Below are 16,977 nucleotides of genomic sequence, written 5' to 3'. Positions count from 1 at the left end.
CCCACAGGCCCAGGGGTGGGAGCCAGGCCAGGAGGCGTGGGGAGGGCCCAACTCAGGGTGAATCCCACTGGGCAATCTCTGCGAATGAGGTCACCACCTCTAGCTCCCCGGGGCCACAGGTGGGATGATGAGACCAAGCCAGCTCCAGAGCAGGAGGGGGTGGCAGCAGGGGTCGGGGCCAGGGCAGGGGGCCCAGTGTAAGTCCCACGGCCCGCTACAACGCCGGCCCAGCCCATGGTGAGCGGCCGGGTCCTTATCTCAGGAAACTTGGTGCTTCCTGTTGAAGAGGTGGCTGCAGGGAGGGGAGAGCCAAGCAAGGGACACTTTCTGAGTCCCGGCTAGGTACCAGAGCGCTTCTGCACGCCTGGCCACGCATCCCCACGTGACCTCGTGAGGAGGGGGGTTATGGCCCAGCGTGCAGAGGGGCCATTGAGGCTCAAAGTGGTGAAAAAACCTTGCCCCAAAATGGGAGGCACGCAGAGACTTTAGAGTCAGACACACCCGAGTTCTGCACCGAGCCCTGACACCTGTCAATGCTGGGTCACCGAAGTGCTCTGGGCCTCAGTTTCCTCATCAGGAAAGCGGTGATGGCCAGCCCCGCCTCTCGGGCTTGTTGAGGCCCAGTGAGATGATGCACAGAGCACGCTCCCCGAGAGCTAGCTCCCCGGCGCCTCATTTTGCCGATGTCACCATTGAGCTTCAGAATGGGGGGCAGCGTGCCCAAGGCCACACACCTAGAAGGTGGCACAGTCAGGACTTGAACCCAGACCTGATTCTTCCTGCCCCACTTAGAGCACCGTGCAGTAGCTGCAGATGGCCCTTGGCTTCCAGAAGGCCGTCAGGAGGTGGCTGGGGAGCTCAAGTTCCTTGGAAGAACCAGCGGTCCGGGTTTCCTGCAGAGCCGGGCAGCCAGCGCCGGGCCCGGGGTTCAGGGTCACGCCTGCGGCCGGCGTTCCAGGCAGCAGAGAGGAACTGCGGCAACATGCCTGGAAGCCTCGCTGGCCACCCGGCGACCTGCCGGCCACTGAGGCCCCCACATTGTTCTCTGTCCTTCCCAGGCCAGGCCCGCACATTAGGGATTTCCGGCCGCCCTGCCAGAACCGCCTTCACTTTCCGGACAAACTTTCCCCAGGCGTCTGGGGCAGGGGCTGAGCACCCCCAGGACCCCTGTCCTGGGCAGGGACTGCTGGGAAGGGTGCTGGCAGCAGGGTCAACATCCCCTGGACCCAGCAGGTCCCGGCCCCAGAGCCTGGCCTCCGCAGAGATGCAGCGCCCTCTTCACCTCTCCTGGAGCTCGGGAAGAAAGGTCGTGTGACTTTCATTTTAGGGCCGGCTCAAGTCAGGGCACTTGGCCTTGCATCCCTGCCACAAACTTGCTGTGACCTGGGCAAGTCACGCTGCCAGGGCCCTTATGAGGGAGACTGGATGACCCATGGGTCACAGGGTGACACCCTGGCATTACCTCCGGAGTGGCCCTGCTCTGCAAACTTCTTGAGGGCAGGGCCAGGTCCGGCCCCATCCTAGGGCTCGGCAGCCCCACTGGCGCTCCCTGATGGTGAGCACGCCCGTTTGCAGTGCATCTTGGCCATCCCAGACATGGCTCCGTCTCAGTCTCCTGCCCTGAGAAATGGGGAGAACTGCTTGGCGAGGAGTGGTGGGGGTCACAGCAGACAACGTACATACAGCGCAACAAATGCAAGCTTCCGTCCTCCACTCGTCTTGGGGCCAACTGGATAAACTTGGCATCAGGAGAATATGGTGTAGAAATGCCCCCCCCGGGAGGTCTTGGGGCCCCAGGGACCCGTGGCCATGCCCCCTTTCCTGGGGGGTGTCTGTGCCCGAGGAGGCACTCAGAGAGCAGCAATGGGGCCACGATGCAGAGCCAGCAGCGTCCCGGTGAGGTCAGAGGCATGGAATTGGTCAAATGGGATCACCCCGAGGATTCTGTGCTCACAGCCAGTGACTCATGCCACGAACAGCCGCACTGGCAGAGACTGCCAACCTGGGACGGCCGAGGCCACCAGCTTACCTCACCCCACAGCACACCTTTTAAGGACAGGGAGCTCGGGGCAGCGCAGAGGCTGCCCTTTGGCAGCCCTTCGCTGGCGAGGCCAGACCCCCCACCTGGGTTTAAATCTGGCATCATCACTTTTGAGACATGACCTTGGGTAAGTCAATTTCTCTGAACCGGTTTTTTCACTTGTCATATGGAAATAAGACTTGCCTCACAAGAGAGGAATTAAATGAGGTAATTTTGTGTAGAAAGTGCTTGGCAAAGGGCACCTTTTAAGGAGCGGCGGCGGCGGGTACCTTGGCAGGAGCCGGGCTCAGCGTCACAGCACAGTGACCCTGAACTCTGGCCCACCCCTTACTTGCAGGGCGTCTCTGGAAGATACTCAACGTCCGCATCAGCGTCTCTTCGGTCAGGCGAGCCGCCACCGCCTGCTGTGCTGGCCAGCTGTTGGCCTAAGATCGCACAGTATGTTTTGTACCACGAGGAAGAGGTGCAGGGACGGCCAGCCTGCCTGGCCTCGGACCCCCGCCCAGCCGCCTGTGGGCTCCGTGATCTTGCGCAAGGTCCTCAACCTCTGAGAGGGTCTCACGTATAAAAGGGAGGGATGGTGAGGATGCTGACCTTGTGTGGCTGCTGTGGGGTCGGGTGCCTCGAGAGAGGCCTGGCACCCACTTAGTGCCCTCTGAGAGCTGTCTGCTGTTGCCCATCCTCCCAGACCTCTCGGCCTCCCTCTAATGCCAGCTGCTGGTTCATCTCCCCTCCGTATGCCTGTGACGGTCCTGGGTCAGAGGTCTTTCAGGAGCTGCTCTGAGGCAGCCCCACTCCCCACAGCAGCCTTCCCAAGGCGGTGCTGGGGTGGACCCCTCAAAGACCCAGGTATGACACAGGCACTTTTAATAGGAACATGAGAGCGACTGAGGGCAACGCACCCAGGAGTAGACACGGCACCCCAAGGCTGAGGGCCAGGGTGCCAGGATACCCCTGCTTTCAAACACCTGTGGTCCCTAAGAAGCTGGCACCTCGGCCCCACGAGGGAGATGGGGGTAGGTTCTCTTGGCTGGCAGGCCTGGTATCTTCCTCCTTGGGCCCCGGGGGAGCTGGGAAAGAGGTGGGACAGAGCCTGGCTCCGAGGCTGAGGGTTCCTAGGGCACACACAGGAAACACAGCCCAGCTCCCTAGGGGGCCTGGCTCCCACAGGAGTGGCCGTGTGCCTACTGGCTGGCGGAGAAGGAAGCCCCAGAGGCACCAGAGGGATCAGCTGGAGGAGCCCAGGCTTCAGAGGCAACCATACCTGGGTACAAGCCCTGGCTCTGCACCGCACAAGCCTCAGTGTCCCTATCTGCATAAAGGGGACAAGCCTTTTGCCCTGCTTGCACGTGAAGGCAGTGCCCGGACAGCGGCAACCAGTGACAACAGCATCAGTAACAGGAGTGGCTGGTCGAGGGCAAGAGGGTGGCAGAGCCAGAGGACACAGGGCCAGCAGCCCAGCAGCCTGGGGAGGGGTCGCCCCTCGTGCTTCCAGAGCCCAGACAGAACGGAAGCCGCCAACAGTGCAAACCCTAGCTTTATTGGTCCAGGTTGTTCACAGTAAGGCTTCCCAGGGACAGGGGTCTGGGGACACCCCTCTCCCCCTGCCTGTGTGTTCTCTCCCCTGGCGCCTGGGAAGAAGGAAGGGACGTGGCTCTGGGGGGTGGTGGCTACAGGGTAATTTAGCGTGGGGCCCAGGGTCTGTTCTTCAGAGCAGGAGGTAGAAGGGATCACATAAAGTTCTTTATTACAGACCTACAAAAAATGAGAGAATTATATATTACTCTCCCTTGTTTGGGTTTCTTTTTCCTTCTTCCTTTTTACAAAACAGCAGCAGGAAAGAAAAATGCAGGAGACAGATGGGCCAGGCACCAGGGTGCAGATCAGAAGGGACCAGGGCGACATGGACCGAGCTGTCACCCGGCACGGGGCACTGTGGGCTGGCCTGGGGCTCTCTCCAGCATCCTGGGAGGACAGAGACAAGCCCTAGTGGGAGCAGACAAGACAGTGGGTAGGAGATGGCTGTCCCCAGGTCAGTGGCAGCACCATTCCCTGGGTAGCCACCCTGGAGGTCAGCCGGGCACCCATGTTTGGGGGCCTGGTCTCCAAAGCACGGGCCCATGGGGGCCGGGCAAAAGGGAGGAGGCAGGAAGGGCCAACACGGAAGGGCTCAGAGTTCTCGCGGGGCCCCTCCTCGAACCGCAGGGGCCCTGGTGGGCAAGGGCAGCCAGGCCTCTTCCCTGCTTGTCAGCCAATCAGCTTCTTCAGGAAGGCCTCCAGCTGGTCCTCGTCCTTGATACCAACGAATTTGTCCACCACGTCCCCATTCTTGATGGCCAGCACAGTGGGCACAGCGGACACCTGGGGGAGCAGATGGAGGGAGACCGCGTTACCTGGAGGCGAACTGTTCTCATTGGCCATTCCCCAGCCGTCGTGGGGAAGGCTGGTGGTTTCTGCAGGGCAGTGACTGGCCGAGCGGCAGGCGGGGCCCGTTCCCTTGGTGCAGGGGTGTTGCAGGGCCTGGAGGCCCGCCCACTGGAAAGACTTTTCCACTGTGGGCTCCCGGCGGTCCCCTTCCTCCCCGAACCGCAGGACTGACTCACTGGCCCAGTGGTTTGGCTGCAGTGACAGGAGGGATGAAAATAGCCCACACAGCTGCAGGCCAGGGCTGGGGGCAGGGAGCGGCTACGGGGCCAGGAGAAGCTCCCCAAGGGGCAGCCCAGCCTGGGTGGGGATAGGGGGGTAGCCCGGAGACGTGAGAGCCTGAGTCCTGGCTCTGCTCCCGGCCTCGGCACCCTCTTCTGTAAAATGGGGGTGACAGGATCTCCCTTGAGGACATCCTTGAGGGTTTAGGACAGAGATGAAAGATTCGTATGTAGAGCTGAGCGGCGAGGAGCCCAGGCTCTGGCAGTGGCTGACCCCACGCTGAGCTGCTCCCGGCAGGCCCCATCAGCACGGTCTCTGTGTTCCCATCAGCAAAATGGAGCTGCTGGCAGCACTTACACCACGTCTGGGGCTGCATGAGCACGGCGAGCAGAGTCCAGCATGTGCCCTGCACCTGGCAGGGCCCTCAAGTGTCAGGACCTGGCAGAAGGCCCAGTGTGCAGGAGCCCCCGGCAAGTGGTGGCTACGGGGAGCACGTCAGGAGCTTCTAACACAGGCCCCATGTGAGCCACATGAGCTCGCGGCCGTTGAATGGCCAGCAGGGTCCAGAAACTCAGTGACTCATGCTGAACAGTGTGGGACGAAGGCCTCGGCCATATAGGAGCTGAGGTTTATTTATTAGGGGGATGGAGGCAACATTCTTGGCCTATGAAGCATGTTCTCAAGTTCCCTCAGGGGACCCGTACGGATTCCATGGCATGTAATGAGGCCCACTGCCCACTCTGGCATCAAGCATTTTCTGCGCCCTGGGCTCCCTGCCTGACATTTGTAGACATTTTTTTAAAAAGATGGGTAAACAGAACAAGATAAACATTCTTTTCTTACACATGTTAACTACAAAGTAACAACAGCAATTTACACAAACATCTCAAGTCTTCACCAATTCTGAGTACTGTCCTGCCCATGAGTCATCCTGGGAAGCCAGACTTAGGAGTCAGGATGTTCAAACTGTGCCCAGGTCAGTTACAAAAGGAGCTGTGGGCCTGACAGGCCGCTCTCACACCTCAGCTGGGTGCCACCCACCAGGTGGCAGGCCCTGTCCTCCTCCCCTCACGGGCTCTGGGTGTTCTCAGGCCCTTGCAGGGAGTGTCCTGGGGCCGATGCAGGTGGTAGCTGACACACTTCTCGGAGGGAAGATGCAGGCAGACCCATCTGGCAGCGGTCTGACCGTGGGTGCTGCTGCTTGTGGCCCTACCACTGGCTCCTGCCCTCGTTGTCCATGGCTGTAACACAAGAGGTGGCAGGAACTGCAAAGGTCCAGCATGTGGCTCACCCTGTCTCCGGGCACAGGCCACGACCCAGAGTTGTGTATTTATTTGTTTTTTGAAGATTTTTTTGGGGGGGACGCCTGGGTGGCTCAGTGGTTGAGTGTCTGCCTTCGGCTCAGGGTCCCACATCAAGGCTCTTTAAATGGAGCCCGTTTCTCCCTCTGCCTGTGTCTCTGGCTCTCTCTGTATCTCTCATGAATCAATCAATCAATCAATCAAATCTTAAAAAAAGATCTTTTTCCCAAGTAATCTCTACACCCAACCTGGGGCTTGAACTTACAACCTGAGATCAAGGATCACACACTGGGGGTATGCCTGGGTGGCTCAGTTGGCTGGGTGTCTGCCTTTGGCTCGGGTCACGATCCTGGGTCCTGGGATTGAGCCCCGTGTCCAGCTCCCTGCTCGGCAGGGAGTCTGTTTCTCCCTCTCCTCCCCACTTGTGCTCTATCTTTCTCTCTCACATAAATAAATAAAATCTTTTAAAATAAGAGTCACGCACTCAGAATGGGCCAGCCCGGCTCCCCAGCTGTGTTCTTATGCGCCCTCTAGTGGCCTGTGATGGCAGCTAGGGCACCTCAAATCCAGCCCCTCAACTCGGGGACAAGGTGCAATCACTAACTAGATCTCACCCAGGCCCGTTTCTTCAACTGATATAAAAACTATGTCATATATATGAGAAGTGGTCTGTCTTTGCGTGTCCTCTAAGTAGGACTAAGCTCGCAGTGGACTCCATTTTCAGACTCCAGACCAACTCTGCCACGATCACATTTGTGTAAACTTGTGTGTGTAGGTGTGCACACGCGCGCGCGCACACACACACACACACAAACACACACACGGCCACGCTGCAGTCAGACGTACAGCAAACTCTCCAAGGTCTAGTCATGACTGACCAAGGGCATTCTTTGAAGTGTCAGTCTAAATCAGACGAGTACACACAGCAACAGGCTGGCCAGAAGCTGGTTTTCCAGGCCACTGCTGTAGTACCCAGGGTGGGACTGGACCTCCCTCCCGGCAAGGAGGAGGATGTGGCTTTGCCGATCCTGAGTTTGGCTCACAAATCTGGAGGGGCTGGTGCTTGTAAACACTGCCTTACATGGAAGTGCACAGGTCCCTGGTGCATTCCTCTGGAATGTGATCTGAGTGTGAGAGGGGCCGTGGTGGAGCAAGAATGCTGTTTCCCTCTGAACTCTAGCAGCACCGAGGGGATGGAGCGGCTGGAGGAAAGGTGAACAGACACGTTAGGATGCGCTGCTTCTCCTGCTCTGTGACGCCACCTGGAGCCTTCGAGGCTGAACCTGAGACCCTGAGAATTGAGGGCGGGATGAGTGTGTGTGTGTGGTTGGTTCCCACTAACTGGCAGCTCACGGGCCGCACTGTCACTGAGCTCGATGGTCCTGCTCAGTCCTCCCCTTCTGTGAGGGCCTACCGAGGGACAGACACAGCGACAGTTGTCACAGCAGGCTGGCAACCTCCTCAGCTAAGTGCAGAGCTGACGCGAAGGAAAAGATCACTGTCGGCAAGGCTGCTACAGACTGGGGGTTCCTCAAGTGTCAGGGGTGACACTAACCACTTGCATCCTCTACTTCATGAATTCTCACCTCAAGGTGGGGCTTTCAATATGAGAAGACGGAGGCACAAAAGCTGAGTGACTAAGTGACAGAGCTGCGGTCTGACACAGGATCCGTCTGGCCCGGCTGTCTGTGACGTCTAACTGCCACACGTTGGCCTCAGAGCTACTGAGTCCCAGCAGGGCGAGGAAGCCCACGTAGGGAAACACGGGAAGGCTGACTCCACACTTCTAATGAGAAGCCTCTGGACACAGGAGGATTCTTGGAGAAAGTTATGAGTATGATTATTACTTTTTTTAGGATTTTCTTTTTTGAAGTAATCTCCACACCCAATGAGGGGCTTGAACTCACAACCCCAAAATCAAGAGTTGCATGTGCCACTAACTGAACCAGCCAGGCACCCCAGGAAATAATTATTAAAAAAAATCAAATCCTGGGGCACCTGGGTGGCTTGGTTAGTTAAGTGTCTGACTCTTGATCTCTGCTCAGGTCTCGATCTCAGGGTCAGGAGTTCAAGCCCCATGCTGGGTTCCGTGCTTGGCACGGAGTCTACTTAAATAAACAAACAAAAAAAATCAAATCCAACTATATGACATTCTGGAAAAGGCAAAACTATGGAGACAGTAGGAAGATCAGTGGTTGCCAGGGGCCCAAGGGGAGGAGGGAGGGAAAAGGTGGGGCACAGGGGATTTTTAAGACGGTGAAACTCTTCTGTACAAAACCATAACGGTGGATGCATGTCACTGTACGTTTGTCCAAACCCACGAGATGGACACCAGCAGGTGTGAACCCTTGTACGCCCCCAGAAGGCTAGCATAGGACTTTGAAACTTTTGTATCTTGATGTTTGGTTCCAAACTGCTGGCAGTAGTCACAGAGAAGATTGTAGAGAAGCAGAATCCTGGGCTCTTCCTAGACCTACTGAATCATCCATCATCTGTTTTTAAGCAACATCCCAGATCATATGCATGATTGTGAAGCACTGATTTAGAATACTTTCAAAATAGGGGGATATGGTAATGATTGAATACGATACTTTCTATCACCAAAATATAATTATTCAATGAAATGTCTATGAGGTTAGATGAAACACTAAGAGGGAAAAAATTCAAATAAAAGCTTAAACCACTTCCCCCAAATCCTGATAGTGATTGTGTTGGGATGGCATGATGACAGGTGACATTTCCCCCTTATTACTTATTACCTGGCTGTTTTTCTAATGTTTTTTTAAAGGCCTTCTATATATGAGGAAAAAGTAAAAGCATAACAGCTCCAAGTGTCAAGTCCGAAAAAGCCCCAGAGGAAAGCATAAAGGCTCAAAGGTCCACATCTGGATCTGCTCTTTGCCCCCAGTAGCTGGCAGGGTCTGAACGATTAGGGAATGCCCGGCCATTCAGTGGGGACGAAGAGATGAGAGAGGAGAGAGCTTTTCATTTGGCCAAGCCAAGGCAGTGTGCAAATGGGGGTGGGGTGGGGGACACTGAAACCCTGAGGCCCCCAGCCTTTCCCTTCCTTCTCCTTTGGGAGACAGTGGAGTTCTAGGGTGGATGATGGGCCGCAGCAGAAGTGTGGTACAAGGGGAATGTCTGTGAGGAGGGAGACTCACCCAGAGGGTGTGTGCCTGGCTTGGGGGAGGTGTTCTGGAAACCTCAGGTAGAAGCACCAAATTCCCTGAATACAACTTAAAGCAGTTTCTCCCGCATGTTCACCCAACACTTGGAAAAGGAGGAAGCTGTCTCAGGAGATACTAGGGATCTCTCAACTCAAACATCTCCTTCAGGCTCTCTTCCAAAAGAACAGGTGTGAAGGAAGAAAGGGCTGGGGGAGGGGGTCAGGAAAACCCTTGCTGGAGGTCCTTAAGCACAGCAGTGACATTCGCCCAGGGCTTGGCAAAACAAGGGGGCTGGGACCAGGTGAGGTGGGCCCAGCTGTCCTGAGGTCCTGTGTGACCGACATACTATCTGGACTGCAGAGCGCGGAAGGAGGGAGCCAATCCTGTAACACACGCTCTCCAGGCCTCATCACAGGACCTCGGTGGCCAGCCCAATGTCACCAGGCTCCCTAGAATGCAGGTGGGGATGATCTTGGGAACCTTATCACCAGTGTGACCACTGTTGGAGGGAACTGGGTTCTTCTTGCCATCTGCACCGGCTAACCACAGATCCTGGAATATGGCTGGGGCTCACGGCGTGTCCACTGAGAGTCCCACTGGCTGAGGCTGACTGCTGTGCTGGCAGGAATTGGCCTAAGACACCTTATGCCTGCCAGTTACCCCGGGGATGTCCTAGCCGCTCCAGCCCTAAGCTCCGCCTCGTGGCCCCTGTGGGCCTTGGACAAGTAGGACAAAGGGAGGAGCATCTGAGTGGCCAGTAATTGCCCCCACCCCCTGAAAGATCGGCAGGAGAGCTTTAAAAAAGCACCTCGGGTGCTCAGTCAGTAGGGCATACAGTTCTTGATCCTGGGGCTGTGAGTTTGAGCCCCACATTGGGGGTATAGTTTACTTAACACAACAACATCAAGTGATCCCTCCCCGACAAGCCCTTGTAAGCAGCCCTGAGTCACTCAGTGCCATGGATAGTCTTCTTTCGGCAACACCCCTCTCCCAAATGCAGTGGTCACCAGCGGCTTTGCCTCTGGCTGGGGCAGCCTGATGTTCGGATGGGTGATCACTCCCAAACCAGTGCAACAGGCAGCCAGCCTATTCTCACCCTTGCCCCTCGGGGGCTGGCTGGAGGTGGCACCTCCACTTGAGCTGGTCTCATGAGAGCCGAGCCTGGACTTATAAATCCTGACAAGGGAACAGGCCCCCTCTTTCGGTCACTGGAAGGAAGGAGGGATGAAGGTTCACGATGGCCGGGTCCACGTACCTCAAGAGAACCAGAAATCTGGATTTTGACATGAAATCTCTGTTATAAACATTAACAGATGGTTCAGTATTTAAAAAAGAACCCAAGTTAGATCAATTGTGCCAGGGAGCCAGATCTGGCGACGGGGCACTAAGCATGACCCCAGCTCTGTAATAACAGTATCCTCAGCATGGCTGTCCAGACCCCTTCCCCTCGGTCTGTGGCCGTCTGTCACCCCCTGTGCTCTCACTCCCTCTTCAGCTCTCCACGCTGGCTACTGGCCACAGTGCACTTCTCCCCTTTCTCTAGCTGTCCTGGTCTCCAAGGCTGGAGGGTATCCCCAACACTCCATGCATCCCCTGCTCCGGACACACACGCACTGCTATTCTATGAGCAAATCGGGCTCATCCTGACCACAGGGCCTTTGCATTGGTATCTGCTCTGCCTGGATTGTTCTTTTTTTTAAAAAAGATTTTATTTATTTATTCATAGACACAGAGAGAGAGAAGCAGAGACACAGACAGAGGGAGAAGCAGGCTCCACACAGGGAACCCGATGCGGGACTTGATCCCGGGTCTCCAGGATCACACCCCAGGCTGCAAGCGGTGCCAAACCGCTGCGCCACCAGGGCTGCCCCCCCCCACCCTTTTTTAAAGATTTTACTTATTTATTAATAGACACAGAGAAACAGAGGCAGAGGCACAGACAGAGGGAGATGGATTGGACTTCCAAAGTGCTGCCTGGGTCATTTCCTTACTCCCTTCAGGTCTTTGCTCAGATGTCAGGTTTCTCAAGGAGGCCTTCCCAAGCCCGCTTTTATTTTTTAATTTACTTATTTTTATTTATGTATTTTTAAACTAAAGCTCTACATTCAACATGGCACGTGAACTCACAACCCCGAGATCAACGGTCACATGCTCCACTGAACCAGCGAGGTGCCCCTGCCACACCCACCCTTTTAAAAATGAAACCCTCCCAGCCCCATGCTTAGTTAGCCCCATCTCCTTTTCCTGACTTATTTTTTCCCCATAGTTTTTTTTTTTTTTTTAAAGATTTTATTTATTTATTCATGAGAGACACACAGAAGAGGGGCAGAAGCAGGTTCCCTGTGGGACTAGATCCCAGGACCCTGGCATCATGACCTGAGCAGAAGGCAGATGCTCAGCCACTGAGCCACCCAGGTGCTCCTTTCCCATCGTTCTTGTTATCTAAAGCAGGCATCAGTGAACCATGGCCCATGGGCCGAACTGAACCTGCTGCCTATTTGTGTGAATAAAGTTTTATTTGCACACAACTATGTCCCTTTGTTTATATACCGTCTCTGGCCATTTCTTCCTTCCTTCTCTCCCTTCCCCCCTTTCTTCCGTCCCTCTCTCCCTCATTCTTTATTTTTATTTTTAAAAAATTTTTATTTATTTATTCATGAGAGACAAAGAGAGAGGCAGACACAGGCAGAGGGAGAAGCAGGCTCCATGCAGGGAGTCCGACGTGGGACTCAATCCGGGGACCCCAGGATCAGGCCCTGGGCTGAAGGCGGTGCTAAACTGCTGTGGCACCGGGGCTGCCCCTTCCTTTTTTTTTTAAAAAAGATCTTTACTTATTTATTTGAAAGACAGAAAGAGAGAGCGTGCACAAGTCAGCAGATCAGGGAGACGGGGAGGGAGGAGCAGACTCCCCGCCCGATGCAGGGCTCAATCCCAAGACCCTGGGATCATGACCCGAGCCAAAGGCAGACAGACATCCAACCAACTGAGCCACCCAGGCACCTCGGTCTCTGGCTATTTTCAATGGCAGCTGAGTATGTGCAGTGGAGACCAATGCCCTGGAAAGCCTCAAGTATGTTCCACCCAGTCCTTTAGAGAAAAAGTGTGCCGACCACCCATCAAAAACACTAGAATGCAGGCTCCATGAAGGCAGGGATTTTCTCAGCCTCGTTCACTGCCTTATCAACAACCAAGTAACAGCACCTGGCATTTAAGAGAAAACACACCTGCTGAATGAACACACCCCCCAACCAAACACACAAGACTCCCTCCTGTCTCAGTGTGTCCCGTGTTCTTGGCGTTGCTTCTCCATGCATCCTCTGTGGCCCCACTCAGAGGTCCCCCTAATGGGAAGCATTTCCCTTGCACCCCAACAATCAGTGTCTTCTTCCTTTGTGCACCTCTGCTCTCAGCACTTCTCACCATACAGTGAAATGATCTACCTGTTGTTCTCTTGCTAGACTGAGAGTGCCTGACACAAGGAGTTCATCTTTGTTGTGCCAGAATCATGAATGCCTGGCACATGGCAGGGCTCCCACACAACTGCCAACTGAATATGTGCATGGATGAATATATGAACGAAGGAATGCATCAATGTCCCAAGCCTCAGAGAATAAGCTGGTGTTTTGGATCATACATTCCACTTCCTAAAGGTGGTGAAGAGACATAAGCAGCTCAGAGGACCAATATAGTCACACCTGCAAAGTGCTCCGAACTCCTGAAAGCTCCAGAAAAAACTGAGACATCCCTTATTGGCTACCTGGTGGTCCCCAAGACATGTCCCGTACCAGCTATCCCAGGGTCACAAGCACCCCCCACACCAGCTGCACAGCGGCAGTCCCCTGCTGATTCATACCTCATATTCCAGGGCGAGGTCTGTGTGGTCATCAATATCCACCTTGGCCATCACCACTTTCCCATGCTGCTTGGCCACCACCTTCTCTAACCTGGGCCCCAGGATCTTGCACGGGCCACACCACCTCAGAAGGGGAGAAAGGAAGCATCTAGTCATAAGAGTGCTCAGCAATCCATCTTCTGTCTCCCTAGAACCTTCCCTTGATCCACATCTTTCTGAGGGGCATTTTGTCCTTGTCAGCTCTGTTTACAACGTTTGAATATTAACCTGTAACGCTGACATGCCCAATGATAAAGCCAGAACTCTGCAGCACGGGGATTTTCAAAGGTCCCAGGCTTCTAAAATACAAGTCCTCATTGGAAGACGCTGATAAAGGTTATTTCAGCACGCGTAAGAGAAATACACCACCGCACAGAAAAATATGAAAGTTGAAGTTAAAAGGTTTGGGTTCCAAAAGGGACTCCTCACCAACCAGCTGACTGTTCTAGAGCCTCAGTTTCCTCTTTTGAATAAATGAGATTATGTCTCTCAAAGCAGTGGTGAGAAATCCACTAAGGCCATGTGGCTCAACATATTCTACAGGCTGTGGAGTTATTGCAGACAACCTCATGGACCCAGAACTACAGGGAGAAGCCAGTGCCAGGGGGAGTCTACAACATGCTCATCACTATGCTGGGACCTTCTCACCTTTTACTGCCCAGAACCCTCAACCCCACAAAGGAAAACACCTTCCTAAGAAATGAAGGATCCTACAAGTTAAGGAACTCATGGCAAGGTCCCAGAGCTGGTTAGAGGCTGGTGTTGCGTTCCAAATGTCTTCTTTCATCACTGGGTTATCCTGTGACCTCCCCCAGGCCCTGGGTCAGCTATTAGCACTGCACTGATCACAGGTGCTCCCCTCTGGGTGGTGAGCCCTGTGAGGACAGGTGGTATGGACAGTGCCGGGCACTGAATGAACAAACTCACATCTTACTTTGTCAGAGAAGAAAATGAGGCATAATCCCATTTATCATTCATTTTGGAAGTCCTCTCTGGAGTGCTAACTATACCAGGATGGGAGAAGGCTCTGCCTGCCATGAACCCCTGGCCCATGATGGTTATCTTAGTCTCAGCCTTTAAAACCCTTTACATTCAGAGACTTCAATTAATGAACTCACAAGTTTGCAACACCTCATCTCCTATTATAAGTGAAGAAAGGGAGGCATGAGGACATCAAATGGCCAGCCCAAGGCAACATGGTGAGTCAGAGAGAAAGAACAGGAAAGGAAGCAAAACAATCTGTCAGAGATTTGCCCAGAAGGCCTCCCAACGTCTAACCCAGGCTACACCAGGATGCCTCAATCTGAGGGGTTTGTCCAAGTTCTCTTGTAGCTAGGTGGCTAGTCGGGACCCAAAGTCCAGAAACGAAAAAGGCCAAGCTAACAATCAGGTGGCTATAAGCACTGAACTACCCCTACAACAAACTTACATACAGCACTGAAAAGAAAACCCTGCCCATCCCCTGCGTGCTTGGGCACCACTGTGGTGCCACTGATAACTCTTTGCCAGCCCTTCCCAGTTTTGGTGGCAAGATGTTAAAAATCAACTCATCCGCAGGGTCAGGAACTGGTATACACCCAAAGCCAGAAAATGTGATAGTTAGTCCTATTTTTCTTGCTTTGGTCCAAGCTGAAGGGGGACTCTCAGCCATTTGGGGAGCAAGACACAGAACATGAGTGTTTCTCAGCTTGCTCCAGTGACAGTGAGCTCTAAAGACTGTTGACTGGTCTGTGTCCTATCAGACTACACTCCATCTCTGAGAGCCAGGACTGGGTCTTACCCGTCTTTGTAATGAGACTATGAACATGAAGCATCAGACGTGGGACTGAGACATGACAGCTACTCGATAAATCACTTTTTTTTTTTTTTTTAAAGATTTAATTATTTATTCATGAGAGACAAAGACAGAAGCAGAGACACAGGCAGAGGGAGAAGCAGGCTCCTCACAGGGAGACTCCATCCCAGGACCTGGGATCACGACCTGAGCCGAAGGCGGATGCTCAACCACTGAGCCACCCAGGTGTCCCTACTCAAATTTCTGAACAAGTAGCACCACGTTCTTCTGCTGACCCCCAGGACTCACTGTGCATGGAAGTCCACCACCACTGGTGTTTCACTGTTGACAACTCGGTCTTGAAAGTCAGGTCCATCCTGGATGTTGAAGGTCGTTGTGCAGACTCTGGTGGTGTATATTGACCGGGCTTGGGTGGGTGTTGCTGTCAGGTGACCAGCGCTGCACTGCAGGGCCCTGCAGGTGAGAGGTGCCCATCGACCCTGAGGGGGCTTCCTGGAGACGACGGAGGCCAGGAACCTCCTCAGGAGAAGTCGCTGAGCCATCTGTGAGGGGGAAAGGCAGAAAGTTCGGGAAGTCAATTCACCAGGAAAAGAAAGGTTATTTGGGTGGTCCTGGGGGGAGAGGGGCGCCTCAAGATTTCCGGGCCTGAACAAAAATGCCAAGAAATGGCACATAAGATTTTGAGAGCAGAGGTTAAGCGAAGAATCAGAATCAAAAAGCAGAAGCAATCGTACACCAGGACAGGAAAACTGGGCTGGCAATCAAAAAGCAGTCGGGATATGGACGGGACTGGATCAGAAGGGAGGGCGGGAGCTCCGCCGGTGGAGCCCCTGCTGGGGCAAGGGCAGCCGCGCCCTCCGCGCCCGCGCGCCAGTCCTCCGGGGTCACCCGCGGGCAGCCGGGCCCCACGGCGCTACCCCGGCGACGAGCCCGGGCTGCGCGCGCAACCAACCCAACTACTAACGGAGAGTCAACACTGGAACCCAAGGCCGTCTGCAACTCTATTGCTCGTTTAGGAGGGCTTCTAACGGGAAATTAAGGGGAAAGGGGGTTATCCAAGGATCAGGAGAAGAGGAATCGCAACAGCTCGAGGGGAACGAAGGGGCTCGGGAACAGGAGGGAGTGTGGGGGCTCTAAAAACCAAGGGACGTGTCTGACGGACTGAGGAGTCCGACGCCACCGGGGATCCCGGCTCCGCGGGGGGCAGGTCCCCCCGCCGCCCGGGGCCTCCGCCCGCTCGGCCGCCGGCCAGCGGAGGAGAAGGCCCGGAGCGTGTCTCCGCCGCGACACCGCCTCGAGCCACCCTCACGAGCCTCCTACCTCCTCCCGGCAGCCAGAGCGGAGGGATGCACTGCCCGGCCCTCCCCGCCAGTCAAGGGCACTCCCTTCGTCACTTCCGGGAGGGAGGGCCTTTCGAACATCACTTCCGGGGACAGGCAACCCGGAACGCTTCTCTCCGCAGCTTGAGGGGCGGCTTGGGTTTTCCACCAATGGGGATGGTGGCGGGAGACGGCACAGCGGAAGGGGTGGAGCCTCAGTTAGGGACCGGAAGACGGGCTTCTGGTGGGGGAGGGGAAGAGAAAACGGAAGAGGAGGCGGGCTCGCAGGGGGAAGGACCGGAAGAAGGGGCGGGCCCTCGGGCGCCCGGAAGAGGTGTGGCCATCGGGGGGCGGGGCCGGGAAAGGTGGGCGGGTCCTAGAGGAGGGTCCGGAAGAAGAAGGGGCGGGGGAGGAGTCCACGAGAGGAAAGGGCGGGAGGGGGCGTGGCTCCGGGCGCTGCGAACTCCTGAACCGCCCCCCTCTGCCTCCGTGGCCTCCGAAAACTGGAGGTGCCGAAGACCGCTTCCCCCCGTTCGGGGGAAGCCAGGCTCCCCGGAGGCGGAGTGCTGGCTGGGGGCTAAAGGCCCCGAGTAGGGAGGATGCTCCGGCACGACCCCGAGGTTTCGGGCAGCCGCCCTGGCGGGGGCCCTGGCGGGGGCCCTGGCGGGGGCTGCTGTGCCCAGTCGCTGACCTGGCCAGCTGGGCTTGCCTCCAGCCCGTCTCTGGGGAGTCGCTGGGGCCCGGGCCTGTCCGGGGGGCCAGGCGGTGGCGGTGGTGCCGGGAGGGCCATGCGGCCCGGCCTTCCCCCGCCCCCGC

General features: G+C 55.6%; 1 protein-coding gene across 4 annotated transcripts; it reads right to left on the bottom strand.

The window, feature by feature from the left end:
• Positions 1-3,560: 3,560 nt before the first annotated feature.
• Positions 3,561-16,281, bottom strand: TXN2 (thioredoxin 2). 4 transcript variants are annotated; one of them, XM_026010977.2, is made up of 4 exons: positions 16,163-16,281; positions 15,131-15,384; positions 13,009-13,132; positions 3,561-4,402 (listed from the first exon to the last, which is right to left on the bottom strand). In XM_026010977.2, exons 2-4 carry the CDS (start codon positions 15,382-15,384, stop codon positions 4,289-4,291), a joined length of 492 nt encoding a protein of 163 aa, XP_025866762.1. In that variant the 5' UTR covers positions 16,163-16,281; the 3' UTR covers positions 3,561-4,288. The 4 variants fall into 4 exon arrangements, with proteins under 4 accessions (XP_025866762.1, XP_072598971.1, XP_025866764.1 ...); XM_072742870.1 differs by lacking the exon at positions 16,163-16,281 and adding an exon at positions 16,005-16,146; XM_026010979.2 differs by lacking the exon at positions 16,163-16,281 and adding an exon at positions 15,807-15,956.
• Positions 16,282-16,977: the final 696 nt, after the last annotated feature.

Source organism: Vulpes vulpes, chromosome 16, assembly GCF_048418805.1.
Source record: "Vulpes vulpes isolate BD-2025 chromosome 16, VulVul3, whole genome shotgun sequence".
In the NCBI taxonomy this organism is placed as follows: Eukaryota; Metazoa; Chordata; class Mammalia; order Carnivora; family Canidae; genus Vulpes; species Vulpes vulpes.
The sequence above is the reverse complement of the archived record's forward strand: the minus strand, read 5'-3'. Positions and strand labels throughout refer to the sequence as shown.

Bases quoted from the DNA above. Each gene is read 5' to 3' on its own strand.
- TXN2 (XM_026010977.2), bottom strand. From the start codon at position 15,384: ATGGCTCAGCGACTTCTCCTGAGGAGGTTCCTGGCCTCCGTCGTCTCC. The intron at 13,133-15,130 runs GTGAGTCCTGGG...TCCCCTTCTGAG, and splicing joins GTGGTGGACTTCCATGCACA to GTGGTGTGGCCCGTGCAAGA. The intron at 4,403-13,008 runs GTATGAATCAGC...CTGCTCCCCCAG, and splicing joins ACCTCGCCCTGGAATATGAG to GTGTCCGCTGTGCCCACTGT.